At 38.0% G+C, this 25,263-nt stretch overlaps 1 protein-coding gene across 2 annotated transcripts in view; it reads left to right on the top strand.

Moving 5' to 3' along the window:
• The window catches only part of TIPARP (TCDD inducible poly(ADP-ribose) polymerase), a 33,805-nt gene extending 12,848 nt beyond the window's left edge, over positions 1 to 20,957 (top strand). For both annotated transcript variants that reach the window (XM_034439150.2, XM_087872550.1), the window contains exons 3-6: positions 13,352 to 13,520; positions 14,298 to 14,479; positions 18,032 to 18,301; positions 20,185 to 20,957. In XM_034439150.2, the coding sequence (XP_034295041.1) occupies positions 13,352 to 13,520; positions 14,298 to 14,479; positions 18,032 to 18,301; positions 20,185 to 20,632 (1,069 nt within the window). In that variant the 3' untranslated portion in view covers positions 20,633 to 20,957. The remainder of the gene's footprint in view (positions 1 to 13,351; positions 13,521 to 14,297; positions 14,480 to 18,031; positions 18,302 to 20,184) is intronic.
• The last annotated feature ends 4,306 nt before the right edge of the window (positions 20,958 to 25,263 follow it).

The following is a 25,263-nucleotide window of genomic DNA, read 5'->3' as shown; positions in this document are numbered from 1 at the left end:
CTTCCAGGATCCACGTGAGGTTTATTGAAGAACACGATCCCTTGAATTTGCCATGAAATATCTTTCAGAGCAAACCTGTCCACTAATCTCTTTTTAAAAAACCAAATTATTCTTATTTTACCAATCCACATTATTATTGTTGCATACATCCAGTAGCTAACTTTTAAAGTAACATGTTAGGATACAATGGGATTGGTTAATTTGTGACTTAGTATATGATGCGGTTTAGTTTGTACTCCAGTGTTAAAATAACTGACTGTTCTGTTTGCATATTGTGAAAACTTTGTTATTGATTTAAGTCATTAATTTCATTATTTAGGCGTAGTACATTACATGAATTATGGTTTTCTCCCCTGGGTTTTAATTTAATGTATTTTATAAACTCGTCTAATGTGTTGTGCATTGGATTCTTCTAGTCTTCATTGAAGTCTAGAAAATCTGAACTTTTGAAGCCCATGCCAGTTTCACATGGAGCCTACATGTGGCCGCTGCACTCCAACTTTCCCTGTTTTTCAGAGGATGTTGTGTATCCTGGCAACTCGACATGGATAGTGGTATTTTTGAACCTGACTCCTTTAGCATTTAGTTTGTGAGCTTCCTAGTTCACATGGTTACCACTCTGATTTGGCTAAAGCTATTAAAACTTCAGTGGACTATCTGCAAAGCTTGCCAGGAACAAGGAAATGTCTAATTCAGCAGTTCTGAGTATCCAAGAGATGACAAGCTGCAGCCAGCCTTGGGTAGTAACCTGCAGGGGGTAGCTGTTTGTTTTTTTCCCTTTGTTTTGAATGGTTTACATGGCACAGTGACCCATCACTGCGCTTGGTATCCATAATACCTTCATTGTTTGGTGCTTTTAAGTCCATTCATGATTCTGGACCAATGGCTCATCCAGAGGCTAAAGAACAAAGTGCCCTACAAGTAGCTTGCTTTTCAGTTGATCTTACCCCCTGTATCTATTCTAAAACTTAAATTCAACATTGCATTCCTTTTTCTTTGCTGCTGCCAAGCCTTATTGGCAATGTAAGAAAGAATAAATAGCCTATATGTACAGATAGGGTGGATGTGGGGGTGAGGAGTATTGAGCAGCTGCCATAGCCTATGCCAGTTAAAGGGGACTTGTTTGTACTTGGGATGTCCCTCACAGCTGCTGTTCCTCTGTGCTATCACTTGCTTGGCTGATTGCTTTGTCCAAATATGCAAGGAGTGAAATGGTAGAGCACATGGCCTTGACTTCCTCTTTGGGCATAGAATTGTTTGGGGCCATGAAAGGAGAGAAGGAAATGGACTTTGTACTGATAAGGAATTGGGGGAACACAAAATGGGGGGTATCCATTTAGATTTTCTTGCCCAAGCTCTCTTCCTCTTCCTTAAAATCTCTTTGGAATTGATAGTTTATGCTTATTGAAGTCTATTTTCTATTGTTTTTTACTTATAATTTTTAGGAGGCTTTTATAGAAGTTCTGCTTATATATGCAGTGGTTGCATATATAAGCAAGTGGTTGTCCTTGGACTGCCAGTCGTATAACATATTACATTTTCACTTTTTAAAATCTGTGTTGACTATGTAATATGGTCTATGTCTTCTGGCAGTTGATAACATGCATGCTTACATGGAAGTCGATCCTTCTAAATTTAGAAGGACATATATTTTGAATAAACTTTACATTTGTTTTTTTTTATAGTTTAGAATTATTAAAACGGTTAATTCTAGTTAATTTTCTTCAACATTATTACAAATAACTTTATTTTTCTTTATGAGCTTGGACTGAAAAAAAATCTGGGTTGGTTCTCAGTGAGGAACATGTTTTGATTGATGGTCTGTTGATCCTCTACTCCAGTGGTCCCCAACCTTTTTATCGCCGCGGCCTGCTGAGCGCGCGCAGGGGTGGGGGCACGGCCCAGGAGCTTTTGCGCACGGCCCATTGCGCACGGCCCAGGAGCCTTTGCGCTGCAGCGTTCATGTCCCCCGGCCGCTGCGCGGCCCGGTGCCAGGTACTCCACGGCCCGGCACCGGTCCGCGGACCGGGGGTTGGGGACCACTGCTCTACTCCTCATCTGAAGCCATGCCTACAAAGAAGAATGGGAAATTTGCTGTGTTGTGAGAATGTGTTAAAAGAATGGACTGTGCTACTCTGTAGGTAGAATTTTGAATGCTTCATTACATACAAAAGCCTTAACAAATAGACTTAACATCTCTATGTGTGTGTGTGTGTGTGTGTTAATTTTAAAACCCATGTGTATGTGTGTTTAAGTTTAAAAATCATATTAAGGAGGATTCACAAGGCAAAATCCATCTGCTGACTAGCATAGTTCAGTTCATTTTATCATCTTCACATTCTTGCATCTGATTCTTTTTCATGTGTAGGCCCAGTGCCATGTAAATAATTTCCCCCTTGCATTTGGAACAGGAAGTTCAAAGGTTTTCTGCTAATCTGTTTTTCAAAACAGAATGTAGTGATTATACTTCTGGCACCATATAAAGGCACATAAAGCTGCTCCTGTTGAGTCAAAGTGTTTGCTATTTTAGCTGCAGGTGTCCCGATAGCTTATTTAAAAATAAATTCTAGTACATAATGGAACTTATTTTTATTTGCATCTGTTGTATAATATGATCAGAATCAGATTGCCATAACTGAAACTGTTGGCATTTTTATTTGCTTTCGGCATGGATTGCAGATTATATTTTGATGTGAAAAGATGCCAGACTTTTTTTAAAAGCCCTGTAGCTATTTAAGTCAATGTTCTTTGACTTAAAACCCATATTTTCCTGGAAGACAGAGTTTACTTAACTTGAAAATTATGCAGGGTGATCTGTATAGGTACTCCTCAATTTACGACTGTTAGTGACTATAGCTTAGTACCTCCAAAAGGTACTTGTGACCAAGTTCTGATGACCCCCACTTCCCAGTTCTGATGTGACCCCATTCAGGTTCTTGACAACTAATTCTCATTTATAGTTATTGGCAGCATCCTGTGGTCACATGATGGCAGTTTACACCATTTTTGCCAAAAGCTGGTATTTACTTCTGGTTTCGGGAAAAAATGTTCCATAGTGAACAGTGGGCTGTGCTTGCTTAATGACCACAGATTCATTTAATGACCATGGTGATTTGATTAATGACTGCCATTGGAAAAAAAGTTTGTAAAATTGGGTCAGTCACGTGATGACTCAGTTTGATTTATGATCATAACGGACTGGCTCCATTACGGTCATAAGCTGAAGACTACCTGTACGCTGTTTCAGTGACAGAGATAACTTTCTATGAATCAATACAGATTAATTTGATTTCTGGGCTGGTTCTGAGAATTGCATCGGCTGGGTGCTTTGGCTGTGCCAAGACTAAAAGAACCAAAGATCTAAAATGGGAGCAGCTTTGAATGATTGTGGATATCTGTGTTATAGGTTCCTGCAAACTCATGTGCTGTGTTTATACAGGAAACAAAGTGATTAGACTCTCTCCTTATAGATCTCAGAAAACTGAAAGGCACATGTTGGAAGTGGTGGGGCCAGAGTCGGTAACTGTCAACACTCTCCTATTTACTTCTGTTACTATGATGATAAGATTGGGGAAGCAGCTGTCACCTGGTTTGATCTGGGTCAGTCTGTTCCTTGTATAGTGATAATAAATGCATGGCAGCCTAACAGGAAAAGAAGGCATAGGTAAACGCAGCAATTCAGTTTAGCCTATTCAAGTGAATTGTTCCAAGAAAGTTCTGATTACCACCTGTGTTTTAGTTTTGTTAGCCATGAAGAGGGAAAAACATCCTCCCAATATTTGTGCATGTTTAAAAGTGTTCCAAGCTCAAAATAGTACTTCGTACTCAAAGCAGTTTTTGTTTCAAGTTTAGGACACTTCCAAAATTCTGGAAACAGATAGCTTCTCATTAAAAATGGAATAGGAATTAGTTTTGAATCAAAAACTATCACTATCAAATATGCTTGGCCTTTACATGGTACAAATGAATATTGAGAATTTGTTATAAAATCCATGTGGAGAATAGTATCAATTCCCATTGAACTAAGTAGTAATAGTCCTGCAGGTAGTTACAGTTGGATAGTAATGAAGACGAGTATGATGTTCATAGGTGGTTCAGGACTAGTTACTTCATATCAGCCCAACTTTCCTCACAGGATTATTGTTCAGAAGATAAATAGGGAATGTCATTTTCTCATGTAGTTAAGGATATAAAAATAAGTAAAATATAGAAAAATGTTTTGTGGACAAGGGTTTTTTTATCCAGGACCAGTCTTTACTACATCTAAGCATTTCTTTTGTAAATAGAATTGCTTTCAATACAGGTGGTCCTCAACTTACAATTGAGCCCCACATTTCTGTTGCCAAACAAGACAGTTAAGTGACTTTTGTTCCATTTGATGACTTTCTTGGCAAGTTGTTAGGTGAATCACTGCAATGTTAAATTAGTAACACGGTTGTTAAGTGAATCTGGCTTCCCCATTGATTTTGTCAGAAGGTCACAAAAGGTGATTCCATGACCCTGGGACACTGCAACCATCATAAATACATGCCAGTTGCCAAGCATCTGAATTTTGATCATGTGACCATGGGAATGCTGCAATGGTCGTAAGTGTGAAAAGTGGTCATAAGTCTCTTTGGGAACTGAGGCCTTTTGTCAGTCTGCCACCTGCGATGTCTCCCCCAGACTTATTGTTTCCTTATTTGTGCAACTAGCAATGCAGATTATGCGAACTATTAATGTTTCTATAACTGCTCTGGTTCTATAATAGGAGTGCTTTTGGGATGGCAGGAGAGTAAAGAATGATAGAAGTCCAAGTCCATTGTAAATTGACAATGAGAAATTGGTCGTCTTCTCTGCTTTGGTATGTGTTTCTTTTGCCCTGGAAGATGTGCTACTTAGACCAACTTTTATGCTGTTTAAACAGGATTCTTTGTCACAATACTTGCAAAAATTAACAATTTAGATCTGTGTATTCATTTAATAAAAATGGACAAATTGTTCTATTACTAAATCTTTTTTGAGAGAAATACCCAGATTAATGGAGTTATGTGTTGATTATATAGTAGGTTTGTTTGTCTTTTTACATTTGTCTCTTATTTTTTTCTTACAATATAATAATAATTAGAAATCAAATATTAAACATCACTTCCTTTAGGAACACATAATTGGGGATTAACTGGTGACTATTTTTAGTGATAATTTTCATCACTTAGATAAACAAAAGTCTAATTTTCAATTATAGAAGCCTTAGCAAATCCATCCTTTACTTTAGACTCTTAGGAAGTTCGTTCTTTGTAACAGTACTTCGGGATAGAACATTGCTTATACTGTACATAGGAGTGAACATATAAATTTTATTTGATTAACTTTTAACAAAACTGAAGCTTAATTGAATTAAATTTAAAGTTTGTTCTGGACCACCATTTTGGAAAATGTGAGCTGACATTTACTCAAAAAAAGATACCTCTTCAAAATTGTGGAATGTATCGATGCCCTAAAACAAACTCAACTAATTATTTAGATTGGTAAATACTGATAATGATCTTGAACCAGGCTATTATTCCCAAATTGGCTTTATTTGTAATTGAATTATTAGGACTTTAAAAACTGGGCTTTCTGTTTTTAAAAATGGTTAAGGTCATTTTGGGTTTCTTTCGAAAAGCTTCTTTTGTTAGTAGGCTGTATTTTTCCTGATAATATTTTAAGTAGTGCTTTGTCTTTCTTTGTGATTTAAAAGTTACAATGAACTAAAAGAATCAGGAGCCAGATTATCTGTGGAACCCACTTTCCCTAAGGACGTTTCCCCCATTCTACCAGGCCAGATAAGATGGACGCGCTTCTAGTTTCTTTGACTAAATATTGGCATCTGATGTGAGCTGGCAAGCGTGACTTCTCCATGGGAGCTCCTACCCTGTGGAACACTCTGTCCCTGAACTTTTTAGCAGGATTCCTAGCTTTCGGTAAAGCTATGAATATCTGGCTTTCCCCAGAAAGATGAGGTGGCTGCATATCAGAGGTTTGACTTAGCACCAGGTTTATGTTTTAAATACATTATGTTCATGACTAGGTGGCTCAGTGGCTAAGACACGGAGCTTGTTAATCAGAAAGGTCAGCTGTTCAAATCCCTAGTACAGGTCTCCTGCGTGAGCAGGGGGTTGGATTAGATGACCTCCAAGGTCCCTTCCAACTCTGTTACTGTTAACCTTGTTTCACTTTTATAATTTTAAGATGGCTTTTATGCTGTTTTAACTTTCGATTGGGAGCTGCCAAGAATTAGTTACAAGATGGGCTGCTACATAAATGTTTTAAATACCTAAATAAGAGTCACAAACAAACTTGCAATTTGTCCATTCCTATTGCAGAAGTTGTTTTCTTCGAGCCCGGTCTTCGTGGAAGGGATAAAGGCTCTTGACTTCTGCATAATCTTGGCAGAGATGTTGGCACTCAAACCTCTCCTCTGTTCCATACAGCAAATTGCTCTGTGTCCTGCTTTGTTTTCTCAGTAACCTGAAAGGAGGCATATACTTCCACACACTCTCCTTTGCTGAATTACTTTAAAACTTTAAAACTAGGAATTGCATTATATGTTAACTTTGGTTGTATTTGCGTGTATGCCTAGCTACTGTTGCTAAGCCACAAAGGGTTTGGCAAAAGGGGAACAAAGAGCTTTGTCAGCCAGTTTCCAAGAGTGATTAAGCAAAACCTTCTGCATGTGGTTTTCCTCCTTCCTCCCTTATAACTGCAGGGCACAGACCACTTGACCAGTGCTGATGAATCAGGGCATAGTCACTGAAGCAAAGCCTTAAATGATGGGGCACAGTATCCTCCTGTCTCCTGTCAGGAGCCTTTTAGCCAGGAGGCTGAAGTTAATGTGGTACATGGAAGCCGTTCATGGCACGGTGAACTGACTCCTATAGTCTGTCCTGTCTTTCTCAGCAAGGCATTAATTGAATATGAATGCTGCTTCCACACCCTGTGTGCAAATTAGAAAAATCATGTCTGCAGAAGTTTCCATTGTGTAACTTGCGCATGGAAATCAACCTGCATCTGGCTCTCTTCCACACACTCATTTTTGTGCCCTTGTGCAGTATCAACATGTGATGCAAAGGGATGCTTTTTACTAGGAGTAATAGCAATGGCACTTAGATTTACATACCGCTTCACTGTGTTTTACAGCCTCTCTAAACTTACAGAGTCTTACAGAGTTTACAGAGTCAGCAGATTGCCCCCAACAATCTCATTTTTATCAACCTTGGAAGGATGGAAGGCTGAGTCAACCTTTAGCTGGTGAGGATCGAACCCCTGGCATTCAGCAGAATTAGCCTGCAATACAGAATTCTAACCACTGCTCCACCATGCTCCTGTCAAATGGCAACTCTTGCGAAGTTGGATAGGCTTTAAATGGCTGAACGTCACCACTTCTTTTCACCAGTGTAGAATTTTTGCAACTTTCATGGCATCGAGCCCTCAGATTTCATGTTGTACTTTCCTGTGTACTATCCACAAAAATCTTGATCTTCACAAATTACTGTAAAATAGGCTGATGGTATCTCCAGTGTTGTTATGACAGGGCAGAATTGAGATGATAATCCAGAATTCATTTGAGGTTACATAGATGATTTTGAGTCTACTTGTGAGCCGCCCAGAGTTATTGAGAGCTGGACGGCGTACAAGTTTTAATAAATTATTATTGATAAAGGTTCATTCCCTTTTATATACTAATTAACTCAACAAACTCACATTCTGATTTAACATTTCGTATAATGTATATAATTATTAAATAAATGTAATTATCCAACTACTGAGACATATCCTTCCAGTAGCAAATATTATAAAATATTAAAACTGATGAACACAAGAACCCATAAATCTTGTCAGCCAGTCTAATCTCATAAATCAGTTTGAGCTTGATCCATTCCTCAAATGAGCGGCTTGTTAAGGTGCTAGATTCCTGCCAGGATACAGATGCTGTAACCTGACTCTTGGAAACTACAATTCAACAATCAAGGTGAGCTTGATTGTTGAATTAATTAGCATATATAAGTATAAATCTCTATGCAGTAAGGGGTGAGGAAGAACATAGTTTGTTGTGTTAATCCTTATAAAGCCTACCCACAGCTAGCTATTTAATGTTGTGTCTAGTTCTCCTTAGCTAAATGACTTGTTCCTAACTTACAAAAACTTAAGAGACTTGGTATACCTGGACTGTTTTACATCTAGATTAATCAGAACTGAGTTCAACATTTGGAGGATTATGTGTTGCTCAGTTCCTTGCATGTTTATATGAAATTGCTGACAATTTAAGAAAATTTATTAAAAGCAACTTTGCTGTACTACTTTTAGCTTTACTTCTAGGTGACCTTGTAAAGATATCTAAGAAGGATTCCTGTCAACAATGTGACAGTAGTTTCCTTGTTCTGTGATGTTTTTTTGAACTTCTAAGCTTAGCCTATAGTTCTGTGGTTTCCTGTGGGTTTCCCATCCAATTATTCACATGTTCCAATATTATCTTTTTTTAAAAGATTAAGCCCTTTTGATTAAATAAAAAACTCTCCCTTTTTACGATCCTGTAGTCCTTATTTGGGGTAGAGTCTGGGCGACTGGATGGAGCTGAGCATTTACTGGCTGGATGCCCTTCCTGACGCCTATGTGGAATTTGCAGCAGATGTGTTTTCTTTGCACCCTACAAGAGAAACATCTCTCCTACCTAGGATTGAACCCTCAACCTTCCAAGCGGGAGGCGAGCGTCTTCACCACTAGGCTACCATGCCGTTCCCTTTTTGACTAAATGCTCTGGTTGAAATTAAGCAAGCTCTATCCCTTGCAGAAATGGCTTGAGTTCTTTTTGGTGAAATGCAAATTAATAAAATCATTTGGAAATGTTTTAGCTACTGACAAGAAATAAGCTTATTAAGGAAGTTTCTTGTGATAGAGTCCAGTTAAGCAGATTTTGGAGCCCTTTCTTGAATAGCAAATACAATTTATGAGTTCAAAGTGTTACTTCTCATTTGTGGGAGGAGGATATATGTGGTTTATTGGATGGGTAGGTTAGGTTGCAAGGAACCATAACCCACACTGAAACCTTCTTTACTAATAGTAGTCCTGCACATGTTAATTGAACTTTTGAGATTCCAGGCACAGATGTGTTCTGAGCAAGAACAAAGAGGGCAATGTCTTCCTCACAGCCTTCCCAGAAGTGGACTGGCCTTTTTAAGTAGCACTTTTGCTAAAAGCAGATGCCCTCTTCTAAAGTTTGGACGGAGATTGTTTTAAAAATATCTCCGTCTTATCTGATTAGGTGCCATTAAGTCATTTTCGACTCCTAGCAACCACATAGATTTTCTTTATGACAGTCTATCCTAGCTTTTCGGATGATGCAGTTATCCCTGCTGTAACTAAGCTTACCCACTTAGCTTGTCTTCTTCTCTTTCTTCCCACCTTTCCATCTTTAGAGCCTTCTCCAGAGAGCTAGATCTTGAAATAATCAAGTCTTCATATCCTGCTTCGTCAAAGACCAACCTTCACTTCCATAGACTGTCAGAAGGAATGTTGTTGCTTACACAGTTCTGATCTTTGTAGGTAGAGACACATCACAGCATTTGAATATATTTTCCAAGGCATTTATGACAGTTCTACTAAGTGCTAGTCTGCAGTGTATTTTTGACTGTTTATTTCTTTACTATTAATGGTTGATCAACAATAGACGCCATCTACCACTCCAATTATTTTCATTGGTCAGTTCTAAGGCTGGTTGTTCTACTTACTGTCATTAGTTTGGTCTTTACCTTTAGTTTTACTCCCATTTTTTTAAAATGTATTCCTTGGTTTTTATTACTAGAGCTTGCATATCTTTTTTATTCAGCTGTCGTGGTAGGATCAGCACAATGTTTGTGTGTGTTTATAATCTGTTGCAAAGGCTTTAAAGAGAGTTGATGAACTTTAGCACAATTTTGCATGCCTTCTCCTGCAAAGGAAGCTGAATTGAACCCTTCCTCCTTGTACTAGAAACAGAATTAGAAATGCTGTATGTCTCTTAGTACCACTAAGAACAGAATGTTATTGTAGTGACAAATGTTGTTATTCTCCTTAGAGCTAATGGTGGGGAACCTTTGCCACTTCAGTTGCCAGCCCACTTATAAAGACTCTTCCAAATCTTCTTCTCGCCCTTACCACCATTTCATTAAGAAATAGGAAAACCTTCTTATAATCCAAAAACAGTATAACTAGACTGTGTATCCTTAGCCATTTTTAAATTTTATTTCTTTCCCAGGGACTTTTAAAACTAAGGTTGGGCTCTGTGTTTCAAAGGATCCATGCAATAAATTTGGTACATGACTCCATGCTCTGGTAATTGTCATTTAGTACATCTGGAAGGTACAGGAAATTGCAAATGAGCTGTGTGGCAATACAGCATTTGAATATTGAATTTCTAAATCACCATGAAGTTTCAGATGCACATGTGCATAGCCACTAGCCTAATACTTTTGAAGTAAGCGACCATATGCAAAACACAGAAAAGGAATTAGAAGTAACAATTAGAATAAATCAAATACAGAATGATTAGATTTTTTTTAATAGCTAAATCTGTTTACACCATCATTTACTCTACCTCCCCATACTTTCTATTCTTATAACTCATCCTTACTTTCACTATGTTCACGCTCTGCTTCTTAACTTGCCATTAAAATTGTGCTTTTTTACATTATAGGCAAAATAAAAAAAAAATGTGCTTATGAAATCAGTGAATTAATCCAGCAAAAACAGTTTTAAGTGTTGCCAATTTATAGCAATCTTAAGGTCCATAGCTGTAGTTTGATATGCCCTCTTTTATGAGGTTGTTGTAGAAGGGAAATGGGAATCAAGTCGTCTATAGATTTTAACAAATAGATTCCTAGCAAATATGGTACTCATTATGAGGCTGGAAGATTCAAACAGATAAGTGCAGTGGTGGGATTCAGCCAATTCGCACCACTTCAGGAGAACCGGTTGTTAACTTTCTGAACAGTTCGGCAGACTGGTTATTAGAAGAAATAATTAGGGCAGAGAACCGGTTGTTAAATTATTTGAATCCACTACTGGATTAGTGTGTCTCTGAAATGCTATCCATCTGGAATCTGGTAGGTAAAGCCCTCTAAGAAAGGTCATTTGAGCCTGAACATGTTATCAAAGTTGTTTTTTTTTTATAAAATGAAAAGAAAAAAAAGCCATATGACTTTTTATCCTTTCCTATGGTCAATTGTAAGCACAAAACTTTAGGTTCTCCAAAATGAAGTTCTGAATTAAATCTGAGTCAGGTAGTTTTCACAGAAAATTAAAAGTATCCTGTCCAATCATGCCCAACGCTAGGGGTGGTGCTCATCTCTGTTTCTTAGCCAAGGGAGCCAGCACTGTCTGAAGAAACCTCTGTGGTCATGTGACCAGCATATGCTGAGGTGCACAGAACAGTGTTATCTTCCCAGTGGTACCTATTTATCTATTCACGTTTGAATGCTTTTGAGCTACAGTTGGGGAATATCTGTATTAGAAAATGCTCCATATTTTTTTTCCCTGAAAACTCAAAAGAATGATTGCTCATACTAAAACGATTTGTAGGTGAACTCCCAGAGAGTGTGCTGTGCTATCTATAATATGGAGAGGGGGGGGACTTTTTAAAAAAGTCTTCCTTTGCCTCTAAGGCTTTGGGAGCATAAATTGTAAGAGAACAATATAAACAGCAGTTCCCTTGGAATGTGCAGGCAATCAATACGTATCATGCTCACAAAAGCAGTTGTCAGATTGAATTTTTGAACATCTTATTCAAAATGCGATGAGTTTATAATATATGTCATATTCAGATATTTCTCCATCTAAATTGATTAGAAAGTAGGAGTAGTCCTTGGGTGGTTAATGAAGAAGAGGAGAAAAACCCATGGATCTGTAACTAACTACTCATAATGAAACAAGTTATCTTAACCCTGGAGGAAGGCACATAATTTGGAAGTCGGAAAGGGTTATTGAACCATGAACTCTCTACACAGTGCAAAAAAATATGGTGCAGTGTAGTTGGCTTTTGCCCTGTTTCTGCTTTTCAACAGAATGACTTACTGCAAATAAACAGTGGTATCATAAAATACCTTATCTTCCACTTGCTGGAGTTCTCCAAAGAAGCAATTATACCTATCGTAAGAATTTCCATAGCAATGCAGAACAACGAGAGACCAACACAGCCAAGATTGGAAAGTACTCAAAAGTTGTATTTAGTCTTGGATGGTTTCTATCCCCATTTCTGGAGATCCCCAGTTTATGGACTGTGCTCTAGAGAAAGGAATAGTTTATTCATTTGTTTTTTTTTTTAATTTAAAAATATCTCTACCTGTTGTGCAGTGTACCTGCAGGCAGTGTACAAAATTTTAGTAAATAATTTAAATGTAATAAAATATGTGGTAATGTAAAACATAAAGGACATAAAATCCTTTATTATCAGATGTAGTTCAACAATATTATAGTATTTTAAATCCAAAAATAATTATTAGTAGCCAAATTCATACAAAACAAGTGTGCCTTGCATTATACATGTATAAAGAAAAAACATCACTCCATAGAATATAATATATTGTTCCATCTGGGATTTATTGCAATAGTGATGAAGAAGGGGTAGTTTTTCAAAGCCTGTCAAAGTAATCAAAGAAGGAGATTAAATTCTACCCGGTCTTTGTTTTGGATGGTGGTGCTGGTGATTGTATCATTTATTGGAGCATAGTTTCTACTCCTTGTTCTCAATAGCTCAAATTATCAGAGTGGGCTGCAAAAAATGCAGACTTAAGGACAGCAAAGAGATTTTTTTTTAAAAAAACAACAACACTACTTCAGTTCTTTTTTCAGATGATCTGTCAAGTGATCATCTAGAAGCTTTCAACCCAGGCCTGATACTCCTACAGTATCTCCCCATTTTGTTTTTTCTTGTTTCTGCTCATATTCTTCTCAATTTCCAGATGAAATTGAGAAAGATAGATATGAAAGAATAGATACTGTGTACTATTAAAATAAAAATTATTGGGAGAATGAAGCATGAAAGGACTGAAGATACTTGTGGAAGATTTATATGTCTACATACCAACTGTTAGAACATTCTAATTAATAATATCCTTCTTGCAGATCTGTTTGAAGGAAAAATTAAGCTAAATTAAAGCTCCAGGGGATAGAGAGTTGATTACGGAATTGGAGAATAATGAGAAGCCTATAGTTAGTTATTTCTACGCATTTAATAACAAGTTTACTTTGGCTTCCAGTCCCAAATGGCAGCCCTTGTAAAAATAGTACTGCTAATATAGCTTTCAATCCAATTTTGAACAGATGGAATAACTAAACCTTTTGTCATCTTCTCCTTCAGAGGTCAGGAGTTTTTAGTGGACCTGAATGCCCTGACGTTTTATGATACAACTGAGTTTGACCAGTTGAGGAGACTCTCTACACCTGTCTGCACAAGTACTGACTCCAACTATTATACAGTCTGGAAATATTTCTGCAGGGATCATTTTGGCTGGAGAGAATATTCCGAGGTAATTTTCCCATCATTGGGGTAACATACTGGGTTTGGTTGTGTTAGTCTGCTTTGAAATTACCACTTAGTCAGGAAGCTGGGTTTCTGCAACATGTTTAATCAGGTCAGTTAAAGACCTAATGTTTGTACTACATGCTAGACTTAGTTAGTCTTATAACATGAATTCTTTTTGTGGCTTAATGAATTGTGCAAACTCAGCTCCTTGGTTGGTCTTAAGAGCTTTGAATGCTTGAAGGTGCTGTCAAGAGAACAGTAATTTTCTTAATACAAAAATAAGGGATATGCTCAAAGGATTTTACATATTATATTCATTTATTCTTCTACTTCCTTGTATGAAGAAAGTGAAACTTTTCAGCCAAACGTTGAGCAGGCTGTTTCAAATTTACAAGGATACATAACATGTGACAGTTCATTTGTTATGGAAATGTAATTCTCAGCATCCAGAGAAAATAGGGTCTATTGTGAGAGATCCTTAAGAATTATAATTCAGTTTCGAGGGAACACAAGTTGATCTCCCTAGTTTTAGTAATTTTAGATACTGAATTTGTTGTTGTGGTTTTGGGTTGCTTTGATTGTTGGTTAGAGTGCGACTGTCCTACCTATGAACAGGTCATAATGTATGATTACATTTTTATTAAAATTATTAAGAAAGCTTGGCTGTGTTTGAAAGGAGAAGGAAGTATTGCTTACTCTGATGAGTAATTCAACAAAATAAAAAGAAATTGAACATGAAATGGATTTAAGTGAATTATTTATTTATTTTTATTTCAAACAGCCTGTAGTACGATTAATAGAAGAAGCCAACTACCGAGGGTTGGCAGAGGTCCGATTTGTTACATGGCACAATCGTTATATCTTGAACATTAAAGATGGCTTCCAGCAAAACGCATGTGTTCGAAGAGAAATCAAGAAGAGGCCTCTCTTCCGCTCCTGTGTGATTCTCATGCCATTTTTGCAGTAAGTATTGCAACCTTTCATGTATCTCTTGGTGTCCTCGGTAATAATGATGGGGTGGTGGCACAGGTATATAATATACAATATAGTCTAGTGAAGAGAAGGAACAGGGGAGACATGATAGCAGTTTTCCAATATTTGAGGGGCTGCCACAGAGAGGAGTGGGTCAAACTATTTTCCAAGGCACCCAAAGGCCAGACAAGGAATAATGGGTGGAAATTGATCAAGGAGAGATTCAACCTAGAAATAAGGAGAAATTTTCTGACAGTGAGAGCAATCAACCAATGGAACAGAAGTTGCCTTTGGAAGTTGTGGGAGCTTCATCACTGGAGGCTTTCAAGAAGAGATTGGACTGCCATTTGTCAGAAATGGTATAGGTCTCCTGCTTGGGTGGGGGTAGATGACCTACAAAGTCCCTTCCAACTCTGGTAATCTGTAATCTGTAAATTGATTATGTAGCTTTAATTGGGTTTTTTTCTCTTAGTCATAGTGTTAGCCAACTCTTTGTGTTTGCAAAACTTCGTATTCTTCCCTCCTGGTGCTTGCATACCACTAAAAGCTGTTGCCAACAACCAAGACTGCACAAATAAACAATCTATTTGTCCATCATGCACATACAAACACATACTCAACATAATAGAAACAGACAGTGGCTTTGTTAGATGTTCTTCTGATACCACAGGTAGTCCTCGTTCAAGGTTTACTCATTCAGTGAGTGTTCAAAGTTACGATGGCACTGAATGAACAGTCCTTGCAGTTGTGGCCATTGCAGCATCTGTACAGTCATATGATTGCAACTTCACAATTACGACACCACAGCATCGCACAGTCCCATGAACTGCCATTTGCTATCTTCACTGCCAGCAAAGTTAATGGAAAAGCCAACAGGAGGTCACAGATGGTGATCACTTGAGTGCAGAACAGTGCAAACCATGCAGAATTCACCTAATGACAGCAACTGGGGCAGCTTGAACTGCTGGCATAAGTTGGCATGATCATGTGATGTTACACCTTATGACCACATTGCTTAGCAATGGAATTACTTGCCGTATCTGGAGTGTAAATGTGAACAACTCTGCCTGGCAGTCTGCTCAGATGTCTTCCTTTTAACTGCAGATACTAATTGCACTGGTTTCTGTTGTGGAAACACTGAACTGAATTGCGCTCCTGTTTTCTCCCCTCTTTTTTCTATTGGATTTCTATTAATCCTCTCTATTCAAATGATTCTGCTCCTTTGACTAACTACTAATCCGATGGGATTGTACAAGGTGCACAGCTTTCACTTATGCTAAAGGCAACAAAATAGTTTGAACATAACTTTTGTTTTAATAAGGGTGGAATTGCACTAGCCTTACACAATTTGCTTTTGCTAAATTGATGAAAGTATGCAGCCACAAATGATTTTAAAAACTTGTAAAAATTTAATTTTAATAAGAAAAAACATTATTCGAGGAGCTCTTTTTCTGCAAGGAAGTTGCTTTCCATTTTCAAGTCATTTTCCAGTTCTCAGCTGTTTTTAAAGTTGATTCTGTTTTGTTGGGAACGAGGCAGGTTGGACTGCTGAACAATTCAGTGTAGAAGTGAGCAACGTATAAATATTTCTTTCTGGAAACACAACAATCCATATTTTGACAAAATTGCTTTGGCATACACTTGTTTTGGAATTGAATCTTAATTCTTTGGATGGCTTTGCTAGCCGGATCCAGTCAAATTTGCACTCAAGTTCCCTTTAAATTCCTTTGAAAAACTATATTTAGCATGAACTGCACTGACTTCGAAAGGACCAAAATGGAATTGACCTCATCTGGATCTAGCTCTTTCTGGGTGCATTATTTGCTTTCTAAGAGTTAATAGGCATTTGAAATTGCCATAGTTCAGCACATATACTGTTTATAGCTCTCTATTGAGAGCATCGGATTTAAAATAAATGGAATAAAAATAGTTTCATTGTTGGTGTCTACCATTGATCATCCAACCAAAGAAAAAATGTGGTTATCTTTAAAGAGCAAATTGCTGATCTTTCAACAAGCATCAATTAGTTGTGATGGGCTTTTTTTTTTTTTTAATTACTGCAGCATTTGCTGGGAGAAAAACTCTGCCAAGGCCTCTACTTCCAGGAAATTCCTGACCTTTCTCTTGTCTAGGAGACAAGAGAGATTAGCCATTCTTTGTTTGACCTTAACCAATAGGGAAGAGCTACTAGAGAATGTGGATTTGAGCAAAAGTGACCAGTGAATGCTGAAATTCTGTTTAGGATGGGACACTAAGCAGAATGCAATTAAAGGTGCAAATTTTAATATACACGGATCAGAACAAGGATTAATAGGATTATATGATAGCAAAAGGAATGGAAAAAGGGAATTCAAGATGGGTAGGAATGGGAAATCCTAAAAATAACTAGAAACTCAATTGGGGATAATGATAGCAACTACAGTGGAAGAAAATGATGTAAAAGAAAATCTGAAAAACCAAACCTGTGTGTTTATGTGTATGCGATATAAAGGAGTTAGAAAGAAGAATAGGTCAGCAAAGACAACAATGTGCAAGTAACCCAAATTTGTAGAGATGGGGTCAAGATAACTAAAATTCAGATATAAGGTACCCTTAGGAAATGTTAAGAACAACTAAAAGTATTTCTTCAGATATCTTCTAAGTGTAAGAAATATGCATTCTGCCAAACAGTTAGGAAAACCTAGTTGAAGGAACAGAATCTCTCTCAGCTTGAGCTCAACAGAAATATAAGTGAGAATATGTACTGATCTAAATGAGTCAATACTTTCTGGGTCAGAGATGTTTGCATTCTACGATACAGAAGTAATCTGATGATAGTCTGGCCAAAAATCTATAAAAGGAGCATCAACAGAGTTCAAAATAACACAAACCTGGGAAAGGAAAATATATTCCTGTCTTGTGAAATGAGAAAAGGAAGGATACAAAATACGGACTATCAATCAGTCTGACATTACTATATGGGAAGATTCTAGAATAGATCATGAAAGAGAGAGATCTGAAGGCACCTCCTTGAAAATTATGCAGGTTGTTAAGAATTCAGCATGGATTTCTTGGGAACAAATCTTATTTTCAGATTGGAGAACTTCCTTAGTTGAGGGAAAGCTATGGAGATAATACATCTAGACTTCAGCAAAACATCTGACAAAGTTACCATGACATGATTTATAAGCATGGGATGGAGATTATATTTATTGATTGGGTTCATAGCAAACTTGAAAGCTATACTAAAGATAGGTCATCAGGTGTTCTTCATCAAACTGTTATGCCTTGTGGTTTAGTTCAAGACACAACAGTCTTTAAGTATTTTCATTAATAACCTCAATGAAGAGATAATGTTTATCAAAGTTCAGATAACAAAAAACTGAAGAGAATCAATAATGTATTAGAAGAATACAAAAGGTGAGAGGTTAGAGCAGTGTTTCTTTTTTTCTTTTAGCACCCCTTCCCACTTTTAAAAAAATTATGGAGGACCCCCAACAGTTTACAGACGTTACAGATGTCCTATTGAATCCTTTTCTTCCATTTCTCTCCCAATTTCTCCAGGACACTTAGTGGCAGCCTGGCAGTGCCAATGACAGAATCTATCCCATCACAAGTTTTATCCCCAAATGCTGTTACCTCTCCCAGTTTCTATCCAGAAACATGGATTAGCATGGACCCGGCTCAGGACTTTATCCAAGTGCCTGTTTCAAAGGAAGACAAAAGCTACAGAACCATTTATAATCTCTTTCATAAGACTGTGCCCGAGACCAAATATAAAATCTTGAAAATACTGCGAGTTCAGAACCAGTTTTTGTGGGAGAAGTACAAAAGGTGAGTCAAAATCAGATAAATAATCTCCTTTAACTTCATTATTTCACGGTTTTGGGAGAGATGGGACAATAATAGTGACATCTCTTGGAAAAGCTTTTTTTTTTTTTCTGCCAATGCCTTCAACAAGAGAGCCAGCATGTTCTAGTGGTTAAGGTACCAGGCTAGAAAGTGGAAGTCTGTGACTTCTAGCCCTGCCTTACTCATGAAATCTGCTGGGTGACATTAGATCGGTCACACACGGTCAGCCCAACTCAACCTGACCAGGGTTGTTGTTTGGGAGGAAACTAGGAGGAGGAAAGTTTGTTGGATATATTCACTGCCTTGAGTTATGTATAAAAATAACAAAGGAGGCATATAAATTAAACAAATCTTGCTTGTTAAAGGGGCCAGTTGCTGCACCGCCTTTTATACTATTGGCCTAGATGTCAGTGAAGAGCTTGTCCTTAGAAACACAAACAAGAACTTCAGCTACATTGGAGTGAGGAAAACTGCAGGCAAGCTGTCTGTTGGGAAATATCAGGAATGGTCGTCGTAGTGTACAAATTGTTCAGAAGGAGTGCAGCCTAGACAGAAAAAGTGCCTCCTGCTTTGCTGAAAGCCACCCTCTGAACTAAAACCTGCATTTCTTTTGCAACCGATGAAAGAGGCCTTTTGTTGAAGCACCAGCCTTGGTGATGAACAGCTGTTTTGTTTGGCCTGATTGAATTTGAATAGAGCTTCCTGGCTTCTCTCGTTTTGTTAAGTTGGCACTGTGTTTTAGCTTCTAACCCAAACTGAGAAGAGCAGAAATCCCAGTGGCAGATCCCACAAATAGAGCTACAAAATCAAATTTTATTTGCTTTTTTTCTGTCCCTGGAATATCACTTCTATATATTGTACTGCATGCTGATAGAAAAAGTACCATCTGGGATGGGGGTAAATTTCTAAGATAGCAATTTTTTAAAAAAGTATTGCTAATGTTACGGTCTAACCAAGTATTCTACTTACAAAGCTTTCCCTCTGAAATGGTACAGATTAGTAATTTATAATTGTGTTTTCTAAATCTTAGTTACATTTGACTGCAAGTAAGTTTTCTCAGGATTAAGGTTCCCCTTAAGAAGAGCAGAAAGGCAGGTGGTAGACCCAGGAGAGGATTTTGCAATGCTACTATTTCTGCATTTTATAATTAGGTTGTGTATTGCGTTTCCCCCGGTTTCATTTAAGCACAGTACAAACATGGCCTGGCATTGTTTTTGTTTCTGCCATGTCTCAGTGATGTTGGCTCCATCTCATTCCTAGCCTACAAAGTAAGGCAGGTCTACAAGTAGTCCTCAGCTTATGACTGTAATTGAGCCTGGAATTACAGTCCTTGTGATCATAAGTCAAGGCACCCACATGACCAGAAATAATTTTCTGCCCTTTTTTGCAGGAATCATTAAGTAAATGTGGTGGATGTTAAGCAGTAGTAATCATTCTTGCTGCAAGACTATGATTGGTCTTGTTGGCAGTGTCATTCAGTAGAGAAAACTGGTGGAATCAACCAATTTCTTTGGTTGAATCAACCTGCTTCTTTGGTTTTTCACACTCTGGGTGTGCAAGGATCAGGCAGTACCATTTGGCAACGAGTCAAAACAGACACAAAAGAAGCAGGATAAGCATTGGCAATGGGGGCAGTTGTTAAGGACAGCTCAAGAGCACCAGATAAGCAGTAGAGAAAGCAAGCCATCCAATATGCCAGATATGAATCATGGACAGCTTTGAGGCTTATTTCGGGCAAAGACATACCACTCAAACTCCAGGGTCTACAAAATGCCTTGCTCTTTTTAAAGTTCCATTAGGCAGACTTTTAACTTTTAGGAATTTGAAAAGATATACCCATATCTGTGTCTATATTTCATTTCCAGGAAAAAAGAATACATGTCTAAAAAAATGACCGGCTTAGACAAGATTATGAATGAAAGACACTTGTTCCATGGGACCTCCCAAGACGTGGTAGATGGTATCTGCAAGCACAACTTCGACCCTCGGGTATGTGGGAAACACGCCACCATGTTCGGGCAAGGGAGCTACTTTGCTCGGAAAGCCAGCTACTCCCATAATTTCTCCAAGCGGTCACCCAAAGGGATCCACTACATGTTTTTGGCAAAAGTACTGACCGGAAAGTACACAGTAGGGAACCACACCATGAGAAGACCTCCACCTGTGAACCCTGCCAGCATCACCAGTGATCTGTATGATTCCTGTGTGGACAACTACTTTGAACCACAGATTTTTGTCATTTTTAACGATGACCAGAGTTACCCTTATTTTGTTATCCAGTATGAAGAAGTTAGTAATACTGTTACCATCTGAGAGACAGAGAGAAAAATAATTTCCATTGATAAATTATTGTTGTTAATGGACTTTAATCTGCTCTTTGTAGAATGAACCCCTTTTTTGGGGAAGAAGAAATCAAGTTTGGGGAAGTTTTAATAAAGGTATTGAGGAACGGAGTGGAAAAAAATAACCTTTTTAACAAAACAAAACAAAAAAAAAAAAGAAAGAAAAAGAATCCTGAAAAGACCAATTGTGCAAATTGTAAATATTTTCCATTGTTTATAGCTAAGAAGAAAAAAAGACTGTGCCTTTTGTTATAAACACTATTTATGTTAGTAAATTTAATGTTTTAAAAACTTAATAGTGTGACCCAGTGATATCTTGAAAACTTGTAATTTGTCTGCCTTGAGTTCTTGCTGTTCCTACCTGGCTTCTTTCTTGGGCTTTTGGAGGTACTTGACCCCTTACTTCACCGTTGAATTGTATCTGGAGGGCAGGTGTGGCTACATCACAACTCTGCACCTGTACAGGTATCTCCTGGCAACATGCCCAAGTGCAATATATTATCTGCTTCAGTAAAAGGAACAAGGTTGAGGATTCAGTTTCTGCTACAGAAAACACAGTGATAGCAGGAAGGGAAAGCCAACTGCTTCCATAGAAATACTTCATTTTCTCATGGCTACTTTTCCTCTTAAGCGTTCAGCAATTGCGGTTTTCATGAATGAGAAGAGATGGCTAAGAGATAAAGACAACAAAATGACATGCTTGGGGAGATGATGAAATTGATTTATATTTAGAAAGGGTTTATTTTCCTGCCTTTTTTAAAAAAAAAAAATCCTTTAGGGCCGTGGAGATTTTTGAATGGGGACACCTGTGAGATGCAAACCTAACAAGTTCATTGGATAGCACCTTGACAATGAGTCCATTGTGGAAACATGCAAGTAAGGCATTGTGCATGCCTTACTTGCATGTAACATCCATGTCTTTCTCATAATTTCACCAGTTTCTAATGGCCCTAATTAAGAAGCAAGCAATATATATAGATCCCATATGGCTTAAGCTCCAAATTTAGCCAGGTCAGTTTGTTTTTTCATTCGGAAGCTGATGCCCTTGTGTGTTTTAACTTTAAAAAACAACATTTTGTTCCTATTTCCTTTTCCCCCCAATATTTTGTCAAGCTACTCTTCCTGTGCTATCTAGAATGTTATCTGGCTTTTCACAATGAAAGAAGATACCGGTAGCTGCACTGAGGATGCCAGTGTCCCTTGCCTACTTGGCTAATGCATTTCCAGCTGTGTCCTAAATTATCTGGTTTCAACTGTTATGTTTCATCAATTAATGCTGCTGCTTTGGCATGCAGATGATAAAATACAGGGTTTGCCCAGATGCATTGAACAGGGGGTTTGAAAAGAAAGGCCTACCTTCCAGAAAGAAGGTATTGATTATATTTTAGATAATTTGGTACAAAAGGCTAAAACTTATCCTTTCAAAACAAAATTCCATTCTTGGAACTCAAGGTAGGCCCTTGGCCTTTGATCTTTAAATGAAGAAAGGAAAACTGCAAGGGGCCAGATATTTCTACTTTTAAAGAATGTCTCTAGTCTTACACAGGACCAATTATTTATAGTCAGAAATAGCCCACTGAACAATAAATAAGTGCAGGTTGCAGGCCAGTGCTGTTGAAGTTGTCTCATATCAAAGTTGCTTATTTCTATTCACTTGTGCTCTTCAACTCATTGTGAACATTATGGTATTCACAGTTGTCAGGGAAACAATGCATAAATATCACTTTTTTAAAAAATTATTCCTTTCTATTTTCTGCCTTGCTAATTTCGGTAGGGAATTCTTTGTCTTATATAGCTATAGATATATTTTTTTATCTTTTTCCAAAAGAAAAATAATATATGAGATTGCTTTTAAAATGAAGGGCAAGCCAGCTGCCAGTCATATGTAAACATAGCATAGTCTTCACTTCTGCTCCACTATAATCACTGAAGCAGGCTAAAATAATGCTAACATTGGCCAGGTGTTTTCCATTTGTTCAGAAGTGAGAATTAATGCTTTCCCCACCCAGTCAGTTTTGCAGTGCACAGTATTATGGCTGTGATCCTACAACATATTTAACCATGGTTCATTTTATCATGCTTACAAATGATGATTGGGTTCACTCAACCCTCTTAACTCACAAACAAGCACACTATAGTACGAGAATTAATTTTGATTGTTGAAAGGCCATCGTCGTCTTACATGCTTTACATTTACATTGTCCAAAATGGCTTATTTCAGGGGTGAAATATAAAATTAATTACTACCAGTTCTGTGGGCGTGGCTTGGTGAGGGGGTTGTAATGTGACTGGGTGAGTGTGGCCAACTTTTTTTTTTTTTTTTTTTTCAAAGCATTTTTTCTAATGCTTTGAAAAGCCTCTGCCGATCAGGCAACTCAGCTGGAATCATCAGAGAGGCTTTTTTAAAAATGCCTCTTTGACAATCCCAGCTGAGTTGCCTGATCGTCAGAGAGGCTTTAAAAAATGCCTCTGACGATCAGGCAACTCAGCTGGGATTGTCAGAGACTTTTCAAAGCATTTTTTTTACCACCTGTTCGGCCAAGAGGTTACAGAAAAAAATGTTTTGAAAATCCTCTGACGATCCCAGCTGAGCCGCGCGATCATCGGAGGCTTTTTTTTTACTTTTAAAAGCATTTTTTTATCAGAAGAGGTTGTAGAAAAAATGCTTTTAAAAGTAAAAAAAAGAAAAAGCCTCTGATGATCGTGCAGCTCAGCTGGGCATCATGGTGGGGAGGGGCGCAGGGATTTTTGCTACCGGTTCTCCGAACCACCCGCCACCATTGCTACCAGATCGGGCGATCTGGTCTGAACCGGGAGCGTTTCACCCCTGGCTTATTTGCTATTTACTTGAATACAGATAGTCCTCAACTTTACAAGAGTCCATTTAGTGACCATTCGAAGTTACAGTGGCACTGAAAAAAGTGACTTCTGACAATTTTTCACACTTACAACCATTGTAACATCTTCAGGGTCCTGTGATCAAAATTCAAATGCTTGACAACTGACTCATATTTATGACAGTTCCAGTGTCCTGAGGTCATGTGAACGTTTTTTAAACTTTTAGATAAGCAAAGTCAATGGGGAAGCAAATTCACTTAACCATGTTACTAACTTAACAACTGCAGAGATTCACTTAACAATTGTGGCAAATAAGGACGTAAAATGAGAGAAAATTAAGTGAGACATTAACAAACGACAAAAATTTTGGACTTCATTGTGGTCGTAAGTTGAGGACTACCTGTACTACAGCCCTATCTCCACCTATCTGAAAATCTCTGGGTAGGTTACATTACATAAAATATGCATTATACTTCTGTCGCTGATATACACTTTTATTACAACTCGCATTCTTAATGAAAACCTGAAGAAATTGAGAGGGGAAAAGGAAATTGTAGTATTTCAGCTGTCCCCACTGCATGCCTGCATACTTTTCACTGAAAAACTAAGCTGTTTCAAGAGTTCAGGAAATAATAATAAAGAATGGGGGCCCTAGTTTAATTATATTGTCTCCAGTCATTGAATTGAGATTAGCTTGGATCAGAGGAGACTTCAGTGGCATACAGATTTCTGGAATGAGGATTCCCCCCAGGCTGCCTTCCCAGTGATGGCAACACCCAGGTTGGCATTGGGACATACAACAGAAGGCTCCTTCATCCTTAGGCATCTATATTATTCTCTGGCTTGGCTTCTTAGAACCAAGCAGCTTAAAATAGTACTGCTCTTGGATTCTGATCACTTCAGGCTGCTGCTGAAGGATCACATGCTTAAATGTTTTCTCATTCAAACTGCTCTCTGGAGGGTTTTATTTTTTTTAATCAGCATTTCAGGAAAGAAAACACAAGTTTGGGCAATATATTTTTTATATATTGAGGATCATATGGAATTGAACACTAGCAAGGGCTGTGCCATGTTATGCTTTCTGCAACTCATGGAGATGAATTCTTAAGAGTCAAGTGAAATGTATACACCATAACCTCTAGTAAGACTTCCATCATCTGTCTGGTCTCGACAAAAAAGGGTATAGGGGTCTAATCAATCAGTGGCATATTTATTAAACACAGAAATGGCAGTCAAAATTTAAAAGGATAGATTCACAGGCATACAAACTGCCAGAGGTTGAAACGTATGACCAGGTCCTTGTGCAAATGTCGTGACTCGTGGATTTGCATCATATGTTGGGATGAGAGCACATGTGAGTACATAATGGCAGCACTGCGTCAGGCTCAGTGGTTAGAATGCAGTATTGCAGGCAAATCTGCCCACAGCCTAGAATTCAATCATGAAGGTGCTCAAGGTTGACTCAGCCTTCCATCTTTCTGAGGTCAGTAAAATGAGAACCCAAATTGTTGGGGGCAATACGTTGACGTTGTAAACTGTCCAGCGAGTGTTATAAAGCACTATGGGGCAGTATATAAATCTAAGTGCTGTTGCTATGATACCATCTCAGTTTGCTGTTGGATGGACCTAGACTGCATTATTCATGTATACAAACATGTTGAGAAGGGAGTACATAATGGCAGCATGGCTAGACTGCAGCAATGAAGTCTTGAGTGCACTCTTAAATGCTCATGTAAGACTACTACTTTGTTGTCCTGGCTCCAA

Source organism: Pantherophis guttatus, chromosome 6 (assembly GCF_059756535.1).
Source record: "Pantherophis guttatus breed Tessera chromosome 6, ASM5975653v1, whole genome shotgun sequence".
NCBI lineage: Eukaryota > Metazoa > Chordata > Lepidosauria > Squamata > Colubridae > Pantherophis > Pantherophis guttatus.
Note: the sequence above shows the minus strand (reverse complement) of the source record. Positions and strands in the feature narration are given on the sequence as shown.